At 51.0% G+C, this 23,951-nt stretch overlaps 1 protein-coding gene across 2 annotated transcripts; it reads left to right on the top strand.

Moving 5' to 3' along the window:
* Positions 1-14,205: 14,205 nt before the first annotated feature.
* IRX6 (iroquois homeobox 6) lies at positions 14,206-19,906 on the top strand. Of its 2 annotated transcripts, none has more exons than XM_029925703.1 (6): positions 14,206-14,789; positions 15,754-16,011; positions 16,702-16,811; positions 16,929-17,239; positions 18,100-18,720; positions 19,674-19,906. In XM_029925703.1, the coding sequence occupies exons 1-6, from the start codon at positions 14,745-14,747 to the stop codon at positions 19,676-19,678; spliced, it is 1,350 nt and encodes a 449-aa protein (XP_029781563.1). In that variant the 5' UTR covers positions 14,206-14,744; the 3' UTR covers positions 19,679-19,906. The 2 variants fall into 2 exon arrangements, with proteins under 2 accessions (XP_029781563.1, XP_029781562.1); XM_029925702.1 differs by having other exon boundaries at positions 19,671-19,906.
* The last annotated feature ends 4,045 nt before the right edge of the window (positions 19,907-23,951 follow it).

Here is a 23,951-nt window from a genome sequence, read left to right as displayed (position 1 = left end):
AGGGGTGTCACACATATTATAATTAATTCTCAAAACCTAATAGCAATTATTTCCCTCTTTTTAAACATAAAGAAGTTAAGGCCAACAGGTTAAGAATTTTGCCCAAAGGCATGGCAAGAAAATGGCAGAGCTGGCGTTTGGGCTCTTCCCTCTGTCCACAAAGCCCAAGCTCTTCCCATGACATCACGCCACATACATGCCAGTGTTTTGGCAAAGTGGGAGTGTAGACACGAGACGTATATTCTTGTCTTTATGTCGCTCAGTGGAATTATGATATGCACCGAATGGACTATAAGCTCTCTGAAGGCACACACCGCCTTCCCTACAGAGTAAGCGTTCAGCACGATGCCAGGCTTCTCATTCTTGTCAAACGAGAAAAGTAACTAACGGCACTGAAAATAGAAGTATACTTGCTTGGCTGTCCTCTCTACTGAATAGCTTTCCAAAGAATGTTATTGTTTTTACCCTTTTATATAGAGGCCGGGAGGTTGTCTAGACAAGCATCTCATAACACAATTCACCACAGACCAGCCTGGGCCAGAGAAGGTTCTCGCCCACCCCCCAGAATGGGAAATTACGCGTGTTCTTCTGCTTACAGAGAAGGATTTGAATCCAGTTACCACCTCCCAGCTTCCGAATCTCGAGCATCATCGCCATCACCATGCTACCACTACACTCTCGTCCTCACTACCACCACTGTTCACTGAATGTATTCTGTGTGCCAAAGCCAGAGCTAAGCATTTTTCATGCGTCCCTCTCCTTTCACAACCTTGTAACTCAATGCTAGTATCAATCCTGTTTTACAGATAAACAAATAGAGACTCAGATTACTTGCCCGAGATCACATAGATCATAAGCAACAAAATAGTATATTAGTTAGGATGCTTCAGTTGCAAACATCTCCCAAACTTCAAAGGCTTAACTTGTGCAAGGTTTGCTACAGGGCTGAGGATTTCAGAGCCAACTGCTCTCTAGGTGGTGACTCCGACATCTGATGGCTCTCCCATGTCAGCACGAGTTCTGCACATTTGTGGGCACAGAAAAATGGGCATCTCCTACAGAGACTTCTCATCTCCTCTGCCTATAGGAGACTCACATTATTCCTATTTCGGTGGCCCAGTCTAACTGTAAGGAGGTTTGGAAGTGTTCTGCATAGCCAACATGCCCAGGAAGGAAAGAAGAAGCGTGTATAGGTGAGCACTAGAAACTCTACCACAGATAAGGACTCCAAAGCCCTCTTAGTCCCTGGAGAGACTTGCGTCCCGCATGAATGTTTTTTTGGCTTCTTAAACACTTTCGTGGGCTGTAGGGACAATTATCATGTGCTGTGCCTTGACCTGTGCTCAGACCCTTACAAGACCATTTGCGTGCATTTCACCCCCACAATAACACCACGAGATGGGCACTGATATCCCAGGTTTATAGATGAGGTAACCCTGGTTCAGAGAGGCAAGGTGACTTTCCCAAGCCAGAGCTGGGACCCAAAGTAATGTGTTTCTACCTCCAAAACCAAACTCCATCTACCAAGATCACAAAATAGTTGCCTTCACTCATGCGTTACTTTACAAAATCCACGCAAATATGTTTTGGATCTTGCACTCATGACAATCCTATGAAGTTGGTAGGAACGCCTCCACTTCACAGGGGATAACACTGGAGCTCGGCAAGTTTAAGTACATTGCTCAAGAGGCCATGGAGCCAACTCCATCCATGGACAGAGATGAAACACCTTCAAGGCAAAGAGTTCCAAGCCCAGGAGATGGAAAGGTAATAGGGCCCCCAACCTCATCTTGGCAGCCCAATCTCTGGAGGGAGAGAAGGTAAGAGAAATTCCAATCCTTGCAGAGTTCATGCTCTTAAACACTTATAAAAGCTTTAAGATCCAGACAAAATCCAGACCTAAGTGCAAAGGTTACTGGAGTTGGGATTTTATTGCCAGATGTAAATCCATCTTCTCTAAGACCTGCTTCAGGTCCCTTGTGTCTCACTTGAAATATTTCATGTGCACTGAATGGATTTGTTGGCTCCCTGTTGCCTTCGTAAATTATGAAGTCCAAGTTTCTTAGGGCCTAGATCCAGAAGGGGTAGCTCTAACTGCCCTGTTCCCAGCACTGAATGGAGCACAGCTTGGCTTCATTTGTGGGGTTGCCCTAATTGACTCTTTGATCCACCATGTTGGGTTGAGGGGGGAGGGGGACTGCTTGGCTCACAATAGGTCCCCCTGACCCAGAGCTGATTGGTCCAGCCACAAAGATACTGGACTAGAAATGGACCAATTAAATATTCTCTCTTCCCCCACCCCTCTTTCTTAGGAATATGGCACTTATTAAAAGAAATAATGTTGGAGGCCAAGACTTCTTAATGGCAGCCCCTGGAGGGAAATTCCCCCAAGCCTCTTGCTCTCAATGTCTAAATGTGTCTCCTCATGTTTGGATGTCTATATCCTACTTCCCTTTTACCTTTCAGCCCCACTTCACTGAGACAGCATCCATCTGTCGCAGTAACCAAAAGAATCTTGACTAACAGGTGTTAACCCACCTTTAAGACAAAAACACCCCATCTTCAGCCTTCCCATCACCCATCACTATTTGTCTGTATTTTCTGTATTTCGCCCTCAAATCCAGCAACTTCACCTATTTTCTTTTAGAACCCTGTGAAATGGTACAGGGGGGTGGGTGAGACAGAGAAGCAGCCGAGAGTATGGGCCTGGGCAAGAAATAGGTTTCTAGAAGTTTCTACATCTCATCAGCATAGTTTTGCATCACACTGCCAGAACCCAGTGGCACCAATCACCAACCTCCTGCTTCGTCTACCCCTGATCGCTTTCTCTGGCTGCACCCCATTCGTTCCCTCCCATCTCTCTTATTAAGATCCCCAGATACTCCTTGCACAGTTCTGCATATGCCATTTCCTCTCTTACCTGAAATGCCCCCTCCTCCTCCCATTAAAAACTCGGCTTGTCTGCCACAGCCAGATTATTTCTTGATCTTCTGCACACAGCTACAAGGAGCGGTTAGTTAAGATTCGTTACCCCCATTGCTCATTATACTAACTCTCTTCCTTTGCACTTAACATGTTGTGTTCTTATTATCTGATTTATTTCACGTCTGTGCCCCCCATTGGACTACGTGTTATACACCCTCCTTAGGATGAATGCCACCAAATTAGCTATCATTGGCTCTGTACAAAGCGGACTTATGGGGTTTGTTTCCTTTTTTTTTTTTTTTTAGCCCTCCCTAAAGACATGCAGCCTCATGGGAGAAAAGTCTACAAAGATCAAGCTCTTAAATGTTGAAGTAGGATGTATCAGAAATGCTGCCCAGTGAGCGTGCCTGGCCCTGCACCGAACGAAAGGGGAAAGTGTACGGATACGGGGAGAGGTGAGCAAGCAGGAGAGAGTGAGCCGTGTAAAAGGAAAGCTAACAAAGAAGAAAAGAAGGCCAATCTCAGAGGATCCTCCTTCTGCTGTGAGCCAGCTCTGAGCGCACACGGGTCTTTTCAGACATGGTCCTCCCTCAAGAAGGCCCCTGGGTGTTTAGAGGAAAAAATATACAGATCTTCTCTACACTGAGAAGTACTACCCAGGTGGCAAAACAGGAGAAATATCTACATGCCTGTTGAGGGATGCACCATAGATCATTAAGTGAGCCCAATGGTGCTCATTGTACGCGACAGGGCTAACGCTTCTGGGTGGTGGCGAGGTACCAGGGTTTACATAGGAATTTATTAAATCCTCAGAAGGAAACTATGTGGTAGGCTTCTTATCCCCATTTTACTGATGGGAAGGTTGAAGACCAAGGACTGAGACACCTGTTCCAGATAATAGGGCTGGTAAGGGGCGGAGCTACAACGCAGGCAGCTTGTGTTTCATCGCCACATGGCACAGGCCCTCAGTCACGGTGCTATAGGGTCATTCATCACGTGTGGGGGGGTGTGTGCTGTGTAGACAGAGAGAGCGGGGAGGGACGGAGAGAGGGGCTGCGAGAGGTTGTATATACAGCTTATGTTTGTATGGCTTGTATTAACGTAGGACATTTCTGGAAGGCAGCCAGGAAACTGTTAGGCGTCCACGCCTCTGGAGAGCGAGGATGAAATAATCAGATGACTTGTGTGTCTCTTGCACCCCCACCACTCTGTCTTAGGAATTCATTCAGCTGTAAGTAATAGAAAACTCAATTAACAGAGACTTAAACAAAACCAGTTTATTTGTCTGACATAAACGAGAAGCCGGGAGCCGGGGGTTTATTGGCTCCCTGATACCAGGCCTACTTCTGTGCGATCGCCTCAGCCTTCTGCTCCTGGAAACTCCTCGTCCTTGCTTCATTATTCATTTACTTACTTGCATCTTCATCGACCATTTCTCTATTGTACCCGCCTGCCTTGCGCATTGTCCCTCTTGTGCTCCACCGCGTCAGTGCGATGAGGATGCGGTTTTGTCGGTTTACAGCGGCCTCCCAGCACCTTAGAATCCCACTTGGTGCAGAGTAAACACTCGGTAAACATGCGTGGAACCAATGAATGAAGGAATGTTGCCTCTTCGATCATCACATCCGTGTTCACTGACTCAAAAGGCGGGGCGGGGCCTCCCTGCTTGGGACCTCTTTTATCATAAAAATAAGCGCTCTCCCAGAATCCTCCACACAGATTTCCTCTAAGCCTTTTTTAAAAAAAAATTTTTTTTTAATGTTTTTGAGACAGAGAGACACAGAGCAGGAGAGGCGGAGGGAGAGGGAGACACAGAATCGGAAGCAGGCTCCAGGCTCTGAGCTGTCAGCACAGAGCCTGATACAGGGCTCGAAGACACGGGGCTCAAACCCACGGACCGTGAGATCACGACCTGAGTTGAAGTCAGAGACTCAACCGACTGAGCCACACGGGCGTCCCATCCTCTAAGCCTTCTTAACCAAAATTGGTTCACGTGGTATACTCTTCTCCCTGCTCCCCACCCTCACCCCCAGCAAAAGATGCTAGAAAGCCAGGAGCAAGTGCCATGACTCCACACGGCCACCCCAGACAACATCAGGAGCTGAAGGAAGAGGCAGCAGGTGGATATCAGTCAGACAATCCATCATTTCTCCCACAGGTAGTTTGGCTTTTTACCAGGTTCATATTCTCCTTTTATGATATATTTTTCTTGAAATACAAACATCCAGGCCTTGCTGCAGGCCTGCTCAGAATCTCATGGGGTGAGGCTGAGGATGTGTGGGTTTTTAAAGATGCTCAAAAGATTCTGATGCACCATCCATGACAAAGAGAACTTTCCAGAGAGTCTTAGAAGGCATCAGGGGAATTTTAGAGTCCTGGAAAAGGAAGTGTGACCCGATTCCCATAAAGATGTAAGCCCGAGAGTCCTTTGTAGATCACTGTGCTCAAGCTCTCCATTTCTCAGGTGGGTACACTGAGGCTCCAGAGGCAGATAGACGTGCCCAAACCCCTCCTGGGTGATCAGTGGGAGATTCAGGCTAGGTCCCAGCACTGTCTCCTAACAGTGTTTGCTCTCGTCAGCTCTTGGCCACCTTATTCTCCATCATCAGTGTTTAAAGCTAAGAGTAGGACCCTCCCATTACTTACATTTAACTTTTACAGAAAAACAACGTATCAATTTTTCCTTTCGCTGTTAACTGCATAATCTAGAGTAATAAATTAGTCCCAAAGCAAAAAGATGTCCTTAATCCCCACGCTGCTGTTCCATATCCCTGCAGTGTTTATAATGTAAAAGGAGTTTTAGTGGTTAACATCTACTCTCAGCCTTTCCCTCTATATATGTATAAATTTATATTTCATAATTATAGTTGCAGGCTTCCCCTCTGCTCTGCCCCTGCCCTTGAGCTGGAGAGTGGTACAGGAAATGGTTTATGTTCTCTGGTCTACACTGACAGTCTAATCCTGCTCATGTATTTCATGCTGTCTCTGTCAAGTCCATTTTCCCTCCACCACAAGATAGTGGGTTCAATGCTCCCATCTCCACGGACTCAAAGCACTTTGTGCCTGGAGCAAAGCTAGGCACCCTTCTGAAAGATCTCACGAGCCAGCTTTGGGACAGACGCTTTCAGAAAAGAAGGCAAGAAGACTCACGCCAAGGTCCTGTTGATGGATTGATTATTGTTGATGGTCTGCATTGTTGTCGGCATCATGCCTGTGTGATTGCTGTGAACATGGTGACTTCCTCTTCTGAGCTCGTGGTCAGAGCCAACCGGAGCCACCAGAAAACAGAGGCGTGTGGGGCTTAAAAATCCTAGGGGAAATCCAATCCCAAAACCAAAATGAAAGAACAAGGCGTCACCATCCCAGAGATGGCAAGACCTGCCAGGCCATACTTCCCAAAGCCTGTATGGAGCACCAAGGTCAGACTTGATGTTTTCTTGCAAAAGGTCCTGGGCCCTCGGGGCACCTGGGTGGCTCAGCCCATTGAGCACCAGACTTCGGCTCAGGTCATGATCTCAGCCTGTGAGTTCAAGCCCCTGCATCGGGCTCTGTGCTAACAGCTCAGCACCTGGAGCCTGCTTCGGATTCTGTGTCTCCCTCTCTCTCTGCCCCTCTCCTGCTCGCACTCTGACTCTGTCTCTCTCAAAAATAAATGAACATTAAAAAAATTTTTTTAATTAAAATAAAAAAAGGTCCTGGGGCCCATAAATTGACCAGCAGCCATTCAAAGACCCAATGGCTCTTAGGGGGTTATCTCAAATGCTAATCAGCTATGTCACCTCAGCCAGTGGCTTCATCCCTCTGACCCCCAGTTGCTCATCTGTGGAAAGAGAATAAGAAAACCTACCTATTTAATCCCCAGTGTGGTTGAGAAAATGAGAGACAGCATGTTACGAATGTATAATGCGTTAGCCAGTAATGTGGGTAGATTTGAACCAACTGAGTCACTGAAATCCTAAAGTTCCAGCCCAGCTGTGTTCCATCCCTTTATCCCCATGAATCGGTATCTCTGAGCCGTAGTCTCCTAGTTGTTCAGACATTATATACATGACCCTACTCTCAGCTGTGAAAAACAGCAACTGAGAATTCTACGTGTTAGTGTCCAAAAGACCAAGACACCTATCTGGCTGCCTTGATTTTGTTGTTGTTGTTGTTCATGTCTCTGCAGATACGTGGTATTGTATAACAAGCATCAAAGGGTAAGGGGACCCAACCACACAAATAGACAAGAAACGAAGCAGCTCAGATCAGCTACATGTTAAGAAAGGTGGTTATTTCTTGAAACGGTATTATGTCCACAATGAAGTATCTGAAAGGTGTGGTTCTCTCAGCACTTTGCAGCCAGCAACCTGAGTCCCACTATGCCAGGCAAGGTAAACGCACAGGCTCCAGCCTCTATAACATGAAACAAGTGAAATCTAATTTCAGCTGGTCATTAAACTCTAAACCCCACGGGTTCAGAGATTTTAGTTGCCTCGTTGACCACGAAATGCACATTTCTCTAGCAACAATTGATTTCAAGGTGTCATGAAGTCCTTTAACTCCTTAGAAGGTAGCCTGCATGTAGGCAGGAAAGTTTTTAGTTCAGTGCTGAACCCTCGCCTCCTAGAATCATGCCCAGGATTTAATACACATTCAGTATGTGTCTGTTGAATAAATGATAGACGCTGCTCTTCTTCGACAGGCCTGTGTGCTACGCGGAAGGGACAGGACCCTCGGAGTTGCTTCTGTCCTCACTGGAGCCCCGTTCGGTGTGTGCACAGAGATATGCTACCAGTTACATAGTACGTTAGGACTGTGGATTATCAGGAGCACAAGATTGCTTAGGACCACGGCCATGTGTCAAGGACAACCAGTGTGATGGGGGCCATGCCGTAGCATTGACTCCAACATATCAGGATCATCTCGATTGCCCTTGAAAATCCTCCTGTAGCCAGAATTGCAACAGAACATTGCAATAGAAAAATTTTCACTCCCAAATTCCGTAACTTCTGTCACTATGAAAAATGTTATAGAAGGAGATTTTTCTTACGAAACGGCAACATGCAAAAGTAATCAGCGCTGGAAGACTCAAAGAGAGATGAAGAAAACAAGAGGAACAGATCCAATTGCTCTGGTTTTATGAATAGACTTTTTCCACCACCCCACTCATTTGTAAGAGCCTCATGAGATCTTTTCTTACGGCAGGTTATGAATCATCCTCATGATATCTTCAAATGGATGATCAATACTATATTTTCCCATAAAATGTTTGGTTTGAAATCCGATTTTAAGTGCATTAGAGTGTTTGTGCACCGAATCGGTGAATGCTATAATAAATTGTCATCAAATATGAAAGAAATATAGCATAGATTAATTGCCGGATTTATTTATGAGTCTATAAAATACCTTGTGAAAGTCCTGGCACATTTTTGGGATACCAGTTTGAACCTTCAGGAAAGTTAAAAGCATTAAAAGAGACTGTAAAGAGATTTATTGCCAGAATGTTTTTAATTGCAGAACCAAGCAGACATGCAGGTATTAGAACGGTTTTGCCCTTAATGGGCATGTCTCATGTGTTTCTCTTTTTTTTTCCCCCTTTAAAAATGATATACTTCCCATATTTTTATTGATTTGTGAATATTTGCCGTAAATTACCGTGGCCGGCATGTGACATCACAAATGGTCTCAGCTTCCCTAAAGTGGGGGCCCCAGGTGGCACGAGAAAGAAGGCTCCTGGCCGGTTCTAATGTTCACCGTTAAAAGTAGGAGAAGCCGCAGTGAAAGAGAAAACTGGGAAACGTCACTATGAGGACAAGCATGCATGTGGCTTGAAGCAGCACATGGTTTAATTGAAGCCTTAAAAGTCTCCAGGAATGAAAATCCTTTAGGGGGAAGAAAAACCAAAGCTTGTCCTTATCTCCTGCCTGGTTGCGGTGTCCCAGTCAGAGAGCTGTGTGCCAGTTCTGCACAGTCCCTGGCTGTCATCGGAGTCAGCATTGCGGCGGCAGCCTTTCTCATTTGTCCGGGCCACGAGTCTATCCCCTAACTGTACACTCAAGACCACCCCTAGGCCCTGTCACAGAAGGGGAAAGGCCGTGGCACCTTAGCCCAGCGGATCCTAACATGTGATCCTTTTCAGATGCTTATTTCTTACATGCATTTCTTTCCCTTAGACCTTGTCTTCAACAGCTATTCTCTGGGGTGCCTGGATGGCTCAGTCAGTTAAGCTTCCAACTCTGGCTCAGGTCACCATCTCCTGGTTCAAGGGTTCAAGCCCTGCATTGGGCACTCTGCTGTCAGCACGGAGCCTGCTTAGGATCTTCTGTGCCCTCCTCTCTCTGCCCTACCCTCCACCCCATCTCAAAAGTAAATAAAAACATTAAAAAAAATTTAAGCTGTTCTCTGGTTTTCTAACCCACCCATCTGTTGTTTACTTTCCATTTTAACTCCTTGAAAACACAAGAAGCCTCAAGCTTATCATTAGAATGATGTTACCATCCACAGGATAAAAATAATCAAGACTTTCTATATATAAAACATGCTTTGCAATCAAGAAGTTAATGCACCCCCCCCCACTGAGGCAAAAGCAAAGCTTAAAAAAATAATATATATTCTTACATATATATATATATATATATATATGTGTGTGTGTATATATATATATATTCCGCCCTGACAGTAGTTATAACTAAATTCCATTCTTTTTTTTCTTCTTTTTAAATCAGTGTGGATATAGACCTGAACTTGGCTGGATTTTCTGGAGTGTTTTTGTGGTTATTTTGGTTTATATCCTTTTCAGTCACAGCTGAGTGTGCTTGCTGTTTTCCATTTTAATTAATGATCCACATCAAATTTCGAAAACTCCCACAATATTCTGTAAGTGCTTTCATAAATACAGGCTGAGAGAAAAGCATGTAGTAAAGATTCAGAATTTGTTTGCGTGTAGCACACCTCTTTAGGCATTTTCCCTGCTAAATCACACCACGTTACCCCAGGACACGACAGATGAATTCTCAGAGTCCGGCTGGAGTTCACTGCATCTCCTGGCTGTGTCTGCCTTTATGTGTGTTTGAAATATGGTCTTGTGGAAAGACCCAAAGTCGGGGGGTCTGAATTCCCTTCCCCCTCTCAGTCATCATCTACTGGCTTATGTGATCTTGGATTTGCTTCTCACTTCTCCAATCTCCTTACCCTAAGCCTTATAATAGATAAAGCTGAGACGTTTAGGACAGCTCCCAAGCATGCTACGAATGCAAAGGAATTTTATTATCTACAAGCTATGACTTTTGACTATGCTCAGGTGTGGACCTGGCTTGTGGACACACCAGGACCTCTGCATTGAGTGTCATTGCTTCTTAACTTTATTCAGAAATTCATTCTATTTGCCACCTTCTTGACAAATGACCTCACCACCCTCATCTGGGAATTATTGCCTTTTTATTTTTTCCTCCTGGTGCCAAGGTTGCTGTTGACAATATGTATTCAGGCCAGGCAGGGGCTCCCTGCATTTCCCAATCAGATGCCATGCACATTTCTTCCGTCAGAACAATTAGTGTTCATTTCGGCTTTCCTCCGGTAGACCTGCGGTGACTGATCAGTATAAATTATAGATGCATCTGTCCAGATGCACCTCCTCATTCATGCATAGATTTGAGAACATTTCATCCTTCTCCGTTCAAAAACAGTCACTAAAAAAAAAAAAAATCCATACCGAAAAAATAGAACATAGCACATTTTTGTCCACGTTGTTGTGTCCATACACTTACACATCCCATCTGTGATTCGAGGCGTTTGAACTTGATTTGGGGCATTTCCGGGTTGTTATTCACCCCCGCCCCTTGTAAAAATCTGCTGTCTTTACAAAATATTAGGAAATGACAGATGCTTAACCCCAAATAATCCAATAAGATCTGTGTGTGTGCGAGTATGGGCTGCATTTGAGTTTATTGTCAAAAACATATCCTTTTTAAGAGTTTTTATTTTAATGTCAGTTAACACACAGTGTAATAGTAGTTTCAGGCATGCTGTAAGGTGATTCAACAGTCCTATACATCACCCGGTGCTCCTCACAAGTGCCTTCCTCAATGCCCACCTCACCTGTGTCCCCCTCCCCCAGCCACCTCCCCCCTGCTAACCACTGGTTTGTTCTCTGTAGTTAAGAGTCTGTTTTCTCGCTCCAAGATACATCCTTTTCCCTGTCTGCTCAGGACCTTCAGTGAATTTAAAGCAAAGCACCATGAACTTCAAATAAACAGAGCGGATGAGGGCTCTCCCTGCTCCAAACAGGCTTTTGACTATTTATTCCTATTTGTTTTAATGAGCAGCTAAAGGAAATACTGGGCCATACTGCGTAGCACAACAAAAGAATCTGTACCGTTTGTATGAAATACTTTGGGCGGAATGCCCCCTCCCTTAGCTATAACAGGGGGGATCTGCATTTCATAGGTTTGCCTCCTTGCTTCGGTTGAAATTCACACACATACACACAATTGGACATTTTTCCCCAAACTAAATTAAACAGTGCTAAACAAAGCAATGAAAAGCCAGAGCCTTCAGCTGCCAGAGTGAGTGTCTGTCACCCTTGCGGGAGGAGAGCATTTTCCATGGCCACTTCCCTGAATCAGGCTCTGTTTTGGTGTGAGGCTCTGAAAATCATGGGCTGAGAATGCACTGCCTAAGAACTATTTGTTGGGGGCCCGACCTAATGCTGGCAGTGGTCACAATCAAATCGCAGGGGTATCTGGTAGGCTTGCAGGGGGTGTAGCAATAGAAAGAAATAAGAAATCCAGGGCCCCCATGCCAGGAAGTGGCAACCTCCATGCCCAAGGTACTCTGATACTGTAAAGTAACTTTAAGACAATAGAAAGATGCCAAATCAAAGACCAGCTTTTTTTGTTTGTTTGTCTTCTCTACATAAGAAGAAAAGCACGGAGGGACCTTCATCGCCTTACCTTCCAATTTACTTCACCACTGTTCTTCCTCTTTTTTTTTTTTTTTTATTTTTCTCTTGAAAACTCTTGTTGGTTTTCTCTAATCCTAGAGAGCAAAGACAAGAGATAGGCCTGGAGGCCTAGCATACAGCATTGATATCGCAAAGGTCTTATAAATCAGCTAAAAATCAATGCATTCTATATGGGAGCTTCTCCTTCGCAACCAGATCGCCAGGGGACAGAACTAATGCTTTTTCTTCACCACCATCCCCGTTTTCCTGTCATTAAAAAAAAAAAAAATCTGCTTAGGAACGAATGGGCAATCAAAGTTGCTGAGTAAGTATTTCAACTATCTAATTTTATTACTTTACAATTGACATACCTTCCCTCTGGAAATGTTTGCAATTAATTAATTAGCAGTAATCCTTCCCAGGGGACTAATTGAATGAATTTTCTCCAATGCTTACTTAAAAAAAAAAAAAAAAAGCCTAGATGTATCCAAGCTGCAAATGTGTGGATGGCTCCAAAGTGCATTTTGAAAAATCAAGGGATCTATCTATTACGTGGAATTGTTATCACTAAATCAATCTGGCGATGGCTATAATTCTTTTTCTAACTGGGAGTTTACCGGGTTGAACGCAAGGTTTCTCCAAGGTAACGGACACTCGGCAGCCTGGCAACCTGGCTGGGCTGGGCTCGTTAGTATTTAGAATGGAGCCTGTTCTCAAAATAATCATCCCAGGCTGAGGAGTCTGTGGTTGGCGGCTTCCTTCCTGCATTGCCGTTTAGCAGAATCTGTTTGGGGAGGTGGGCGAGCTGATGTTGTTCCAAAGAGGTAGTAGCTTTGGGGCTTAACAGCTCCCTTGGCAAGAGTCCAGAGGAAAGCAAAATCCCAGGTTGTCCCTAATATCTGAGCCACAGGCTCTTGCGTTTCAGCTAGAAAATAAAACTGGGCCCTTGAACCAACCCCCTGGATTCCTCAGGGAAGGTGCAGAGAGGACCTGGGAGCGCGTTTTTTGTAACCCTGTGAGTGATAGGGAGACTTTCTGAGGTTTCTGGCCTGCAAGCCCCAAAGCCTGAGTTCCACTCGGATATACATCCCCCACCCAGAGGACCTCCCTGCATTAGACTGGACGCCCCTCCCCCTCCGCTATTCTTCCCCCACCTACCCCTCCACCCCCTAACGTCGCGGGTTGGAGGCCCTTGGTGAGTAAGCTCCTGGCCTGGGGGTCCTGGCCTAGGGGATTGAGCCTTTGAGTGTGCTGAATCTACAGTGCTCACGAACTGGCAGCCGCTGGTCCCCGGCCAGGCCTGGAGCACGAAGCCCCCTCCCGGGCACGAACGAGCTCCTCCGTCCATCAGCGCCCCTTTAAGGACCCCTGGGATAGAGAGGGGTGGTCAGGTCCCTGGGCCCAACCCGGCGTCGCGGCGGAGCGCTGGACTTGGGCCTGTCCTGGCGCGCTGAACCGCGGCTCGCCAGCGCCACCCCCAGCGGAGCGCAGCGGCTGCAGCTCGTCCCCCGCACCTTCCTGGGGCTCCCCGGCTCCCCCGTGGACACAGCGGTCAGTGCGCAGGAAGCAACCAAGCGTTGCCTTCGGAGGAGATGCCCAGGGGTGTTCGCCAGCTGTCTGCGGATGCCAAGGGTCAGACTTAGCGGGTTTCCGGGCCGAGTCCAAGCGCAACAGAATCTTGGCCTCGAGGGGGCGCTATTCGCTCTGTTCGAAGGCCAGAGGTTGCACTGAAGCCCCTGGGTCGAGACCCAGGCAAAGACCAAGCCTCAGAGAGCCTGAAATCTAACTAGAGTCCTGGGGAGGCCGAGGTGGGGCCCAGATTCCGAAGCACAAAGACGGGCAGGCCAGTGGGCACCACCGCCGCTTTCCTGCGGCGGCCCCAACCAGGGCAAGACCTCTGGCGAGAACAGAAACTTTCCTGCAGCGAAGGGGCGGGGGAGCCAGGCTGGAGGCTAGTCCCCCGAGCCGTCGCCTTCCTCCACCTGCCTGCTTTCAACCTCCGCCCTACCTTTGCCCACCCCAGTTCCCTCCCCTCCCCCGCGCGCCTCTGTTCGCTTAGACTCATCTCTCTCCTCTCCCCTCCTCCTTCTCCCTCTAGCTTTTCTCCCCCACTTTTCTCCTCTTTTTTTTTCCTCCTATCTCTTCTTTTGTATTCTCTCCCCCCTCGCCGCCCGGCTTGCTTCTCTCCTCCTCCGGGCCGCAGGGGAGGAGGTAAACGCGCAGCGCCCGGGGCCTGCGCGGCACAGAGGGAGGCGTTTCTCCTACTTCTCCCGGGTAATTTGGAGAGACTGTGTGTGTGCGCGCGCGCGCGTGCGCGCGTGAGTTTAAGGCGAAAAGGGGTAGGATCCAGCGCCAAACAGAGAGGGTCAGGGTCTTTGACGTTCCTCACCATCTGCACAAACCTCCCGGAACAAGTGTGAGCGTGGGTGAGAGTGTGTGCGCGCGCACGGGCTGGCTGCGCTTGGCACGCTTGGTGGCCCGGGGCCCCAGGGCCCGGGGGCCCGCCTGGCGGCCCGGGATTACCGTGACGTCACATTGAGCCTCTGGCCACCTTGGACTGGGACACCTCTGAAGCCTCACAGCCCGGCGCCGCGCCTCACCTTGCCTCGCCACCGCGCGACTTTGGGAACCTGCATCCTCTCCCTTTCCTTGCCCATCCATGGGCCCTTCTGTCTTCCGGACCACGCGGGCCGGAGGGGCGCCTTCTGGAGCGCAGGGCTCGGCAGCTGGACTGCCCTCGGCTCTGCCTCCAGTCGTGCCAAGCGTGCAGAGGACCGGGCACTGGGCACCAGCAGCCGTGTAAAGCACGGAAGCGGCGCACGGCTGGAGGCTCAGAATCGCCGGGCTAAGGCGGGAACTCGCAAGGGAAGAAGGAGGAGGGCCAGGGCCAGCCACCATGTCCTTCCCGCACTTTGGACACCCTTACGGCAGCGCTCCCCAGGTAAGAAGTGCCTCCACGGGAGATGGGGGCTGGCTCAGAGGAGGGGGTGCCCAGTGCACGCGCCTGCCGCCGATCGCCCTCCTTTCGTAGAGTCTCCAGGGAAGCCAGAGGGAGCAGAAACCAGGGAATGTACCACAGTCCCCTCCTACACCCCCAACCTCTGGCCGACAACCTTCCACTCCCCCCCCCCTGCCCCAACCCGGTGCAAGCTGGAAAATCGTGTGACCCAAAACTTGGGCACTAACCATGCACTATGCAGGTGGGTGGGATCTCTGAGATCTAGCCTTCTGGTGACCCGAGGGTCCATCTCACCGTTTTTCAGTTGTTTGCTTGTTGACTTCTCTTCTTATTCTCTCTCTTCTTTGACTGGGTCCAAGCTCTCCGCTTCTGGTTCCTTTGATTTTCCAGATTACGGTCGGTGTTGTGCAGTGACAAGGATTTCCTGGGTAAATTCTGGGGACACCCACCACTGTTCTCCAGTTTCTGCCTAGCTTGTGGGGTCTAGTCCCAACGTGACCTCTGACCTGCTTCCTGATCCTGGACAAGTCTCCCCGGTGCTCATGCCCTATCTATAAAAAGGGAGCCAGACTGAGACCTGATGGTGGTCTCTAAGGCTACCTTCTAGCTCTGCCTTTGTAAGATCCTGTGATGGGGGGCAGAGGAGGGGTGGGCGAGGGAAGAAGATGAGTTTGGCTTCTGTAATTCGGGTTTCAGAACGTGCCATCGCCTGGACCACTGGGACCCCTGGGACTCCGGAGCCTTAGCAACGTTTTAGAAGTATCTATAAGGGCAGTTGGATAAATCAGGTGTTCAGATAATTCCCATCTCAGCAGAAGGCTCGCTCAGCTCTGGGTGGCACTTAGTTAATGTTGAATGAGGGAGTGCTCCGGCTCTTCTGCCGCTGGCTCCCGCCAGCCTGAGGCGCCGCGCTCTGACCTCCCGTGCGCCTCTCTCACCCCCATAGTTTCTGGTGTCTGCAAGTTCCAGCGCCACTTGCTGCGAATCCGCCCCGCGCTCCGTCCCAGACGTGGCCTCGGGCTCCACCCCGGCGGCTGCTCTCTGCTGTGCACCCTACGACGGTCGGCTGCTGGGCAGTGCGCGGCCCGAGCTGGGCGCGGCCTTGGGCATCTACGGAGCCCCGTACGCGGCCGCCGCAGCTGCCCAGAGCTACCCAGGCTACCTGCCCTACAGCCCAGAGCCGCCCGCGCTGTACGGGGCGCTGGTGAGTACACTGGTAGAGCCTGGGTCTGTGCGCCAAAACCCATCCGGCCTGGTGGCAGGAACATTACAGCCGCGGGTGAAATCCAGTGGGACATCTCCGGGGAGAATGTAGGAAGGAGGTGAACTAGGAGGAAGGGAAATGGGTGGGATTGTAAATAGGGGGGGGGGGAACACATCTTTACAGCATGTTTAGGCTTTGCCCAACTCCATTCTGATTACAAGACATCTGATTACAAAACATTCATTTGTGAGGGGGGAAGCCTCAGTTTACAGATGAGGAAACTGAAATGAAGAGGGTTCAAATACCTTGCCCAAAGTCACAAAAATACAAAGGGTTAGAGAATAGCTCCTGAAGGGGGGAGGGAGTTCCCCAGCTGGTGGGGAGGGGGTGGGGAGGAGTCACAGGTAGTAACAGTAATAATTAGGGCTTGTCGTTAACCACTGCTTATTCTGCCAGGAATTCCGCCCAGTGCTCGTCTTCACTGCCCTAGAGGTACCGTTGTTATTCCCAGTGACCAAGGGGAAACCAAGGCACAGAGTAAATGACTGTGCCCAGGATCTCATAGCCAGTAGGCGTGGCAAGACTGGGACCTGAACCCAGCTGGACTCCAGAGGTCATACCCTTAGCAACTATACCGCCTCTTCTCCAAACCTAGTCCTGAATTCTCTCTTCCCACCCCACCCCCACCAGAATTCACAGTACGAATTTAAAGAGGCCACAGGGAACTTTACACCTGGTCTGGCACAAGCGGGAGCCTATTACCCCTATGAGCCGACTCTGGGGCAGTACCAGTATGACCGGTAAGGCATGGGGTGCCTCGGTAGCTGCGTTACCAGTCCTTCCCCCTCTCCCGCCTTAGGGCCCATCTGGGAACAGACCCAGAACTGTGAGCCAGGATCTTCCCCCCCACCCCCCAGGTATGGAGCAGTGGAGTTGAATGGCACTGGACGCCGGAAGAACGCCACCCGGGAGACCACGAGCACGCTCAAGGCCTGGCTGAACGAGCACCGCAAGAACCCCTACCCCACCAAGGGCGAGAAGATCATGCTGGCCATCATCACCAAGATGACCCTCACCCAGGTGTCCACCTGGTTCGCCAACGCACGCCGGCGCCTCAAGAAGGAGAACAAGATGACGTGGGCGCCCAAGAACAAAGGCGGGGAGGAGAGGAGGGCTGAGAGTGGAGCAGAGGAGGCCCTGGGCTGCCTAAATGGGGGCGATGCCAAAGGTACCCGGGACATTGACCACCCCACCTTTCAGTTTTCCCAGCTGGAGAGCAGGCTGGTGGCACTTAAACGGGCTGCCTTGTAGAACAGCTTTTTTGGAGGCGCTCCCTTACTTACCCTTGCACTTGCCTTCCTCCCCTCCGCCTCCCCACTCACACCTCTGGGCCTTTGCTCACCTCGTTCCCTCTGCCTGGGATTCCCTACATAACTGGCTTCTGCTTGACTTCTAAAGTGCGGGCTGGACAAAGGCTCCCTTGGCCACCCGACTTCCCTTAGCTCCCCAGTTACTTTCTATCACGTCGGCCTGTTGTATTTCCTCTGCCCGTATTTATCACGATGAGAAGGTGCTCGGGATCTGTCTGCCCCTTCCAGAACATCAGCTCCTCCAGAAAGTGCCTTACTGACGGCTGTATTCGGTAAATTCCTAATACCCAAGTGCCTCAAGGACGTCTGGCCTATAGATGGCACCCCATAAATATTTGCTGAGTTAAACAATACACACCAGCTACCTGTGGGTGCTGAAATTGGAGGAAAAACTGTCCCCTTGGGTGTTGGCTGGTTGAATGGTTTCACGGTGGAGAAACTGAGATCCCGGTCTTAGGCAGGCAAAAGCCTAATTTCTTTGCATCGGAGAGGAGTCTTCCAAGGACTGGGGGCAGGACTAGGGCCTAAATTCTTTCCCAGGGGCCAGCAGGAGCGCTGGGGCAACTGTAAGAGACGGTTAGGCCAGCCTGGTGAATACACGCCTGGAGTGCAGTGCCTTCTCGCTAAAAGCTTCTCCCGGGTGGGCACCACCCCCCCCTCTCCCGCGGATTTCCCTTGGGGCCTGGGGCTTTTCTCACTCCGTCCTGATTTCCTGCAGATGCTTCTGCAAGCCAGGAGGCTCGAGGGCTCCGGCTGAGTGACCTGGAGGACCTGGAGGAAGAGGAGGAGGAGGAGGAGGAGGCCGAGGAAGTGGAGGCGGTGGCCACAGCTAAGGACAGGCTGGCTGAGTTCCATAAAGACGCTCAGGCGCTGCCCGCGCCCTACGCCGCCGCCGCAGCCCGAGAGGCCCGGCTGGAGCGGCGGGAGGGCGGCCTGGCGGCGCGCTCCTTCTCATTCATTGAGCCCCCCGGGTCGGGAGAAGCTGACTTCCTCCGGGCGGAGCCCGGGGGCCCGACGTTGACCATGCACTACGCGTGCAGCAGCGAGAAACCGCGCATCTGGTCCCTGGCGCGCACTGCGGCGGCCAGCGCTGTCGAAGGTGTAACACCCACCCCTCCCAGGCCACGAAGTCCTGAGTGCCATCTGATTCCAGGACAGCCTCCGGGTTCCGGCGGGCGACCCGCGGTCCCCAGGGACTCGGTGTGCGAAGAGTCTTCCCGCGTAGCCAAAGCCTTCGGAAACCAGCCGTTCGCCCTGCAGCGGCTGCCGGTGAACTGTGCGCCCTGCCCGCGGCGGAGGGAGCCTGCGGGGCGGTGCCAGTACCCGTCCGGAGCAGAAGGTAGTGGGTCCCTAGGCGCTGGGTGTGTCTGCCCGAAAGACAGTGCTGCCCAAGGGGCTGGCCAGCCACTATTCCGCCTCTCTGTCTGCCTCTGGGGCGCGGCCACGTTGGGACCTGTAGCGTGATTGTCCCACAGCGCTCCGTGAAACAGCAGTTTAGAAATAAAAGTGCTAGTTCCTCCTCCTTTTAAAACTTAGTAGTAAGAAGTCAGAGTGAGACAGTAACTTAAACCTACACTTAGCAAGTCACTGGAGAGATAGACAACCTAGACCTCTGCACCCGGTGTTTAATGTTCTGCCAAATGTGCCAGGTGGGCTACATTATGGCCTTCTGGCACAGACACCCTTGTCCCCTGCCCGCCTCCTGCTGGAGGCCAGCTGCCCCCCTGCTGTGCTTGCACCGGGAGTTTGCTAGGGCTGGGCAGGAACCAGGGCTTTCCAAGAAGGCTGAGGGGACAGTCCAGATACATGCTCTTGGTTTAAGGCCAGAGCTGAAGTCCAACCAGAGCCCAGCCTTCGGCCCACTAAACCCCCTGGGGAGTGTAGCCAAAGGTTGGTGCTGTCCCTGGAGAGCACTCGCCCCCAAGAGCTTGGTCGAAGCCGGGTGTGACTGCCAATCAGTGTCTCGTGCCCCTGGCTGGTTCTCTGGCTGTGCCTGGCAGAAGGGAATCGCACCCCACAAAGGGACATTCCCCAAGCATCAGGCAGCCTCCAGCAATTACTGTCAGACTCCGCTCTTTGTAGTAATTTTTCTCAGGATTAGCTACTGGCTTAGAAAATTGGGTTACACTGTTATTTGAATTTGCACATAACGGGGTCCGAATGTTCCTTCTAGCAAGCAAATTGCCTCTAGACCTTTGATTCCCTTTGGATGAGACACCACCGACCTTCGATTTCCCGGGAAACGGCACCAAGCGGCCTTCGGGTTTTAATCAACCTTTCCTCTCTCAGCAGGTTAGCGCAATGGCTGCGATTTGCAGGAGAATCTTGAAAATACGCCCTACTCTTTGAACTCACCTCCACGCTCGGAAGCTGGGAGACCTTGCCAGGGACTGGGGGCTCTCGCTTCGCCTAAGAGACAGACACACAGAAACCCTTATACCGGCTCTTCTTGCACGCGGAGCCTGGAGTGGCAGGTGGCCCCTGCATCTCGTCAGACCCGCTGGAGGAGGTGGGGGCGCAGGGCACCTGAGGGGGGCGGGTGGGACAGCCGGGCAAGTCTGCCCTGGACACCCACTCGGGATGCCGAGTCGGCCTCCCTCCTCTTGGATTCAGGGTCTGCAGCAACTCCTTCTCTCGCTCACCCCCACCCAGCCCCCTTTCACTGTGTAACTTCAGCGCTGACCTGGTCCCTAAGGGCCACCTTTGTCTTCTCCCCGTCCCTATTCCTTGTGTCCTCAAAAATAATCAGATCAAACCCAACCCGTGTGGCGTGTCTGTGCCAGGGGCGCTTGGAGAGGCCAGGATGGAGGGGGGATGGAATGTGGCCAGGGATCTGGGGACAGGGCAGCGTGAGCTGCAGCCCTCAGTCCCTTTCACAGCAAAGAGGGAGCCTGGCGAGGTTAAGGCAGAGGCCGAGGCGTCTAACTCCCAGTCTGCCTAAGCTACAGTGTACCTAACTCATGGAGCAGGGGTGACTCCCTGCGCTTCCTCGAGCCCGGCTGTAGGGGGGCAGCGATGGTGAGGTCGGAGGTGCGGGAGCCGTCAGGATATTTGGAAGCTGCGTTTGTTTCCTGGCTCGTACTTGGATTTTAGTGTATTGAGAGGAGGTGCAATGGGGACCACCTTGGCTGTCCCTAGTGGCTCGCAGCTGGGATCCCCGCTCTCCTCCCATCCGACAAATGGCAAAGTGTGACAGCTTGCTGGGTCCCTAGGAGGCCAGAGGAGATAATCTTTCCGTTTAATCCAGGGTAGGCAATCACTTCCGGTACAGGCCAACCAATGGGAGCCGACGGGCAAGGAAAGGGACTTGGTGCCCCGCGGCGTGCCGCGTCTGGAGTTGCGGCTGAGGGAGGAGAGATGGAAAGTAGCTGGCGCCCGGCCTGAGTGGCCTGGTGGCCTTGGCTGGAACCAGCCAGTGTGCGCTGGCCGCTGCTCACGGGGAGAGAGGGAGGTGAACCCGGGACTGGGCCCTAAAGGGGAGCTGCGGGGAGCTGATGTGGGCGGGAAGTCAGGAGAAGGGGAGCCATGGTGTGCGCGCAAGGACCTGATACTGGGGAGCTGCGTCTAGACCGCTGGGCTCCAGCCCCGGCCAAGGCCGGATGGCGGCTTCCAAATCAGCGCCTGGCACTGAATTCTGGGGCGGGAAGCAGCGCCCCCCCTCACTGCATCACCTCATCCAAAGCGGGTGGGGGGAAGATTGTCAAACTTCTCCGAGGCTGCAGAGAAAGAGCGGTTGGAAGAACTGGGAACAGGAGGCAGGCCCCCTCCCAGCCCCCACCTTGTCTTCTTTTTTTATAAAATGACCACCGGGGTCGGAAGGGGCTTTAGAGATCATAAATAACAAAGGACAAACCTCTTCCCCAGATGAGCAAACTGAGGCCAAATGGAAGGGCAGGGGACTGGCTCAGGGTCACATGGAATCAGTGGTGGAGAGCGGACCCCCAGCTTTCCACCAAGGCCAATGCCTCTGGCCGGTACATGATCCTTTCCCTCGATTACCCCCGCCCCACCGTGATCCCTTCCCTGCTTTCGCTTTGCTTCTGGGCAACAGCTGCTCCTACCCCCAGCCTCCCCAGGGACCTCCAGTCGCCCTCACTGACCCGCGGCTTAGGGTCCGGGAAATTAAACTGCGAAAAGATAAACATTATTTCCAGTCGGCTTTGCGGGATTAACGCTTGTAATAAAGAGCATTAGCTGGAGGTTTCTTTCAAGGCGCTCTCGACCCCACCCCCTCCTGGGGGGCCAGGTAGACCCCTCCAGAGGCTGCAAAGTCCGCAGAAGCATCTTCCTAGGGCCTCCAGCTGGGCATAGGCTCCGTGAGCCATTTTGTGGAGGGGAGAGGGACCCTTAGCGCCACACCGATACACCCCGAGACAGAACTGAAGGCCAGAGAGCAGAGAGGCACTAAGTCCCAGGTCCTGTGGCTGATCCCTTGTGCAGGATTCCCGCACCCCCCCCACACACACACACCGGGAGAAGGGAGGCCTCCCCTACACTCTGCTTGCAGCCATCAGCCTTTTTTGCAACAGGGAGGGCCACCTGGATTGGCCTGCTTCCCACTCAGGAACTCAGGAAGTTGTCTCCCCAGCTCCTACCTGTGAGGCCTAGTTTCTCCTCACCTCCCCCAACCCAGAGCGCCAGACTGAAGCCCAGGGCTGCCCAGGATCCCAGCGTGGATCTGGATCGGATCCTGGCTGAAGACAGTGGGTGTAGGAAGGGCGACAAAGAGTGGCTGGAATCCCAGAAAGAGCTTTCGTTTCTCTAAACCTTGGCTACTTGGCCGTGGCTGTGGACAAGCCCTTTCCCCTCTCAGTCTCCCCAGCTGTAATATACCAGAATGATCTAGTTCTGCATCCTGGCGCACCGTCTGCTCCAGCGCGGGGGTGGGGGTGGGGGGTGTAAGCTCCAGGAGTCCGAGTGAAGAGGCCTGAGAAAGGTACCTCTGAGCCTCCAATCATCCCAGCCTTGGGCCCCCTATGGCAATCTGTTTCCACCGTCGCGGCCCCCACCAAAAGCCTCCCACAAATCTCCCAATATAATCTCCCAGAATCATATTTTGAATACTGGTTTGATTAAATATGAGAGCAAGGGGAGGGAGGACGCAGCCCTGCTCCCTCGGCTGAGCCTGCTGGTGCCCATGGACACTACCCATGTGAGCTGTGCAAGGCAGCTTCAGTAAACAAAGAAAGATAATGCTCTCAGGTGTGGATGGTCTCTAGGAGCTGGACCTCCAAACCTCCTTGGTGGCTGCTGGATCTCCTCCCTCGGCTGGGGAGCCCCCACCATGGCGAGGTTGAGAGAAGAGGCTGGACCAAGGGAGCCTAGAACAGGAACGGTTTCTTTCTTTATTGATTCCTCTCCTCTGGGAGTTACTGCATGGCCACCGGACTCACTAGATAATCTCTATGATCACATAGGTTCTAAGATCCTATGACCTTGGCAATGATAAGAGCTTCGGGACCGTTAGCATGTATCAGACTCAATGCCATGCCCTTTAAACACTCTGACTCATGCATTCACAACAGTGCTGGAGAACATTATATTACACTTACTAGTACGCCCATCTAAGGAAGGAGGAAACAGAAGCTCAGAGAGATGAAGTAACTCAATGTCGGTTATTCAGCTAATGAAGTAAAGAAGTTAAACTCTGGGGCGCCTGGAGGGCTCAGTTGGTTAAGCATCTGACTTAGGCTCAGGTTACGATCTCAGTCCATGAGTTCGAACCCCGCGTCAGACTCTGTGCTGACTGCTTTGGATTCTGTGTTTCCCTCTGTCTCTGCCCCTCCACTGCTCACACTGTCTCTCTCTCTCAAAACTAAATAAACATTAAAAAAAAATTTTTAAAGAAGTTAAACTCTTAATACAACTTATTCTTAACTGTTAAGCTCTACTGCTAATGCATTCTAATTACTATTATTATTATTATTATTATTATTACTACTACTACTACTATTTTAAGTAGGCTCCATGCCCACTATGGGGCTTGAACTCACACTCCTGAGACCAAAAGTCCCATGCTGTACCGTCTGAGCCAACCAGGCACCCTGCAACTCTATTATTTTAAGATTCTTTTACTCCATTATGAATAAGAGCTTGTGTTTCTGAGATTCTAAATGTCTATGATTCTATTACCTCATGCCACTGGAACACCTTCCTTCTCCGGAATGTCCAATTGGATAGGACTCTGGAGGCTTCCTGGGCACAGCTCACATATCCTGGCTGAGAGCATCCATTGCCTTTCCCCCTGTTACACGTCCTCATGTCCCTGGGACATAGCTGTCAGAGATACCCCAGGTCAGTGTTGGGCAAAATGTAGCCCCCAGATCTCTACCATGAGTATCAGTCCACCGCTAAGGAATCATGGACGGGAGATCTGTCTTTGTAACAAGCACCCTAGGTGGTCAGATGGGCCTCTAACCTGAGTGGGTAACAGTGGCCGAGCCCTGAGCTCAGCATGAGTGCTTAGAGTCCCTGCAGCTACCCGCACCCACGCCCTCACTGCCACCATCCTGAAGCTCAAGGCCTTCAGTGATTGGAGGGGGAAGAGGCCTTTCCCAGCTGTCTGAAGAC

The sequence above is a fragment of the Suricata suricatta genome, chromosome 16, assembly GCF_006229205.1.
Source record: "Suricata suricatta isolate VVHF042 chromosome 16, meerkat_22Aug2017_6uvM2_HiC, whole genome shotgun sequence".
NCBI classification, from domain to species: domain Eukaryota; kingdom Metazoa; phylum Chordata; class Mammalia; order Carnivora; family Herpestidae; genus Suricata; species Suricata suricatta.
Note: the sequence above shows the minus strand (reverse complement) of the source record. Positions and strands in the feature narration are given on the sequence as shown.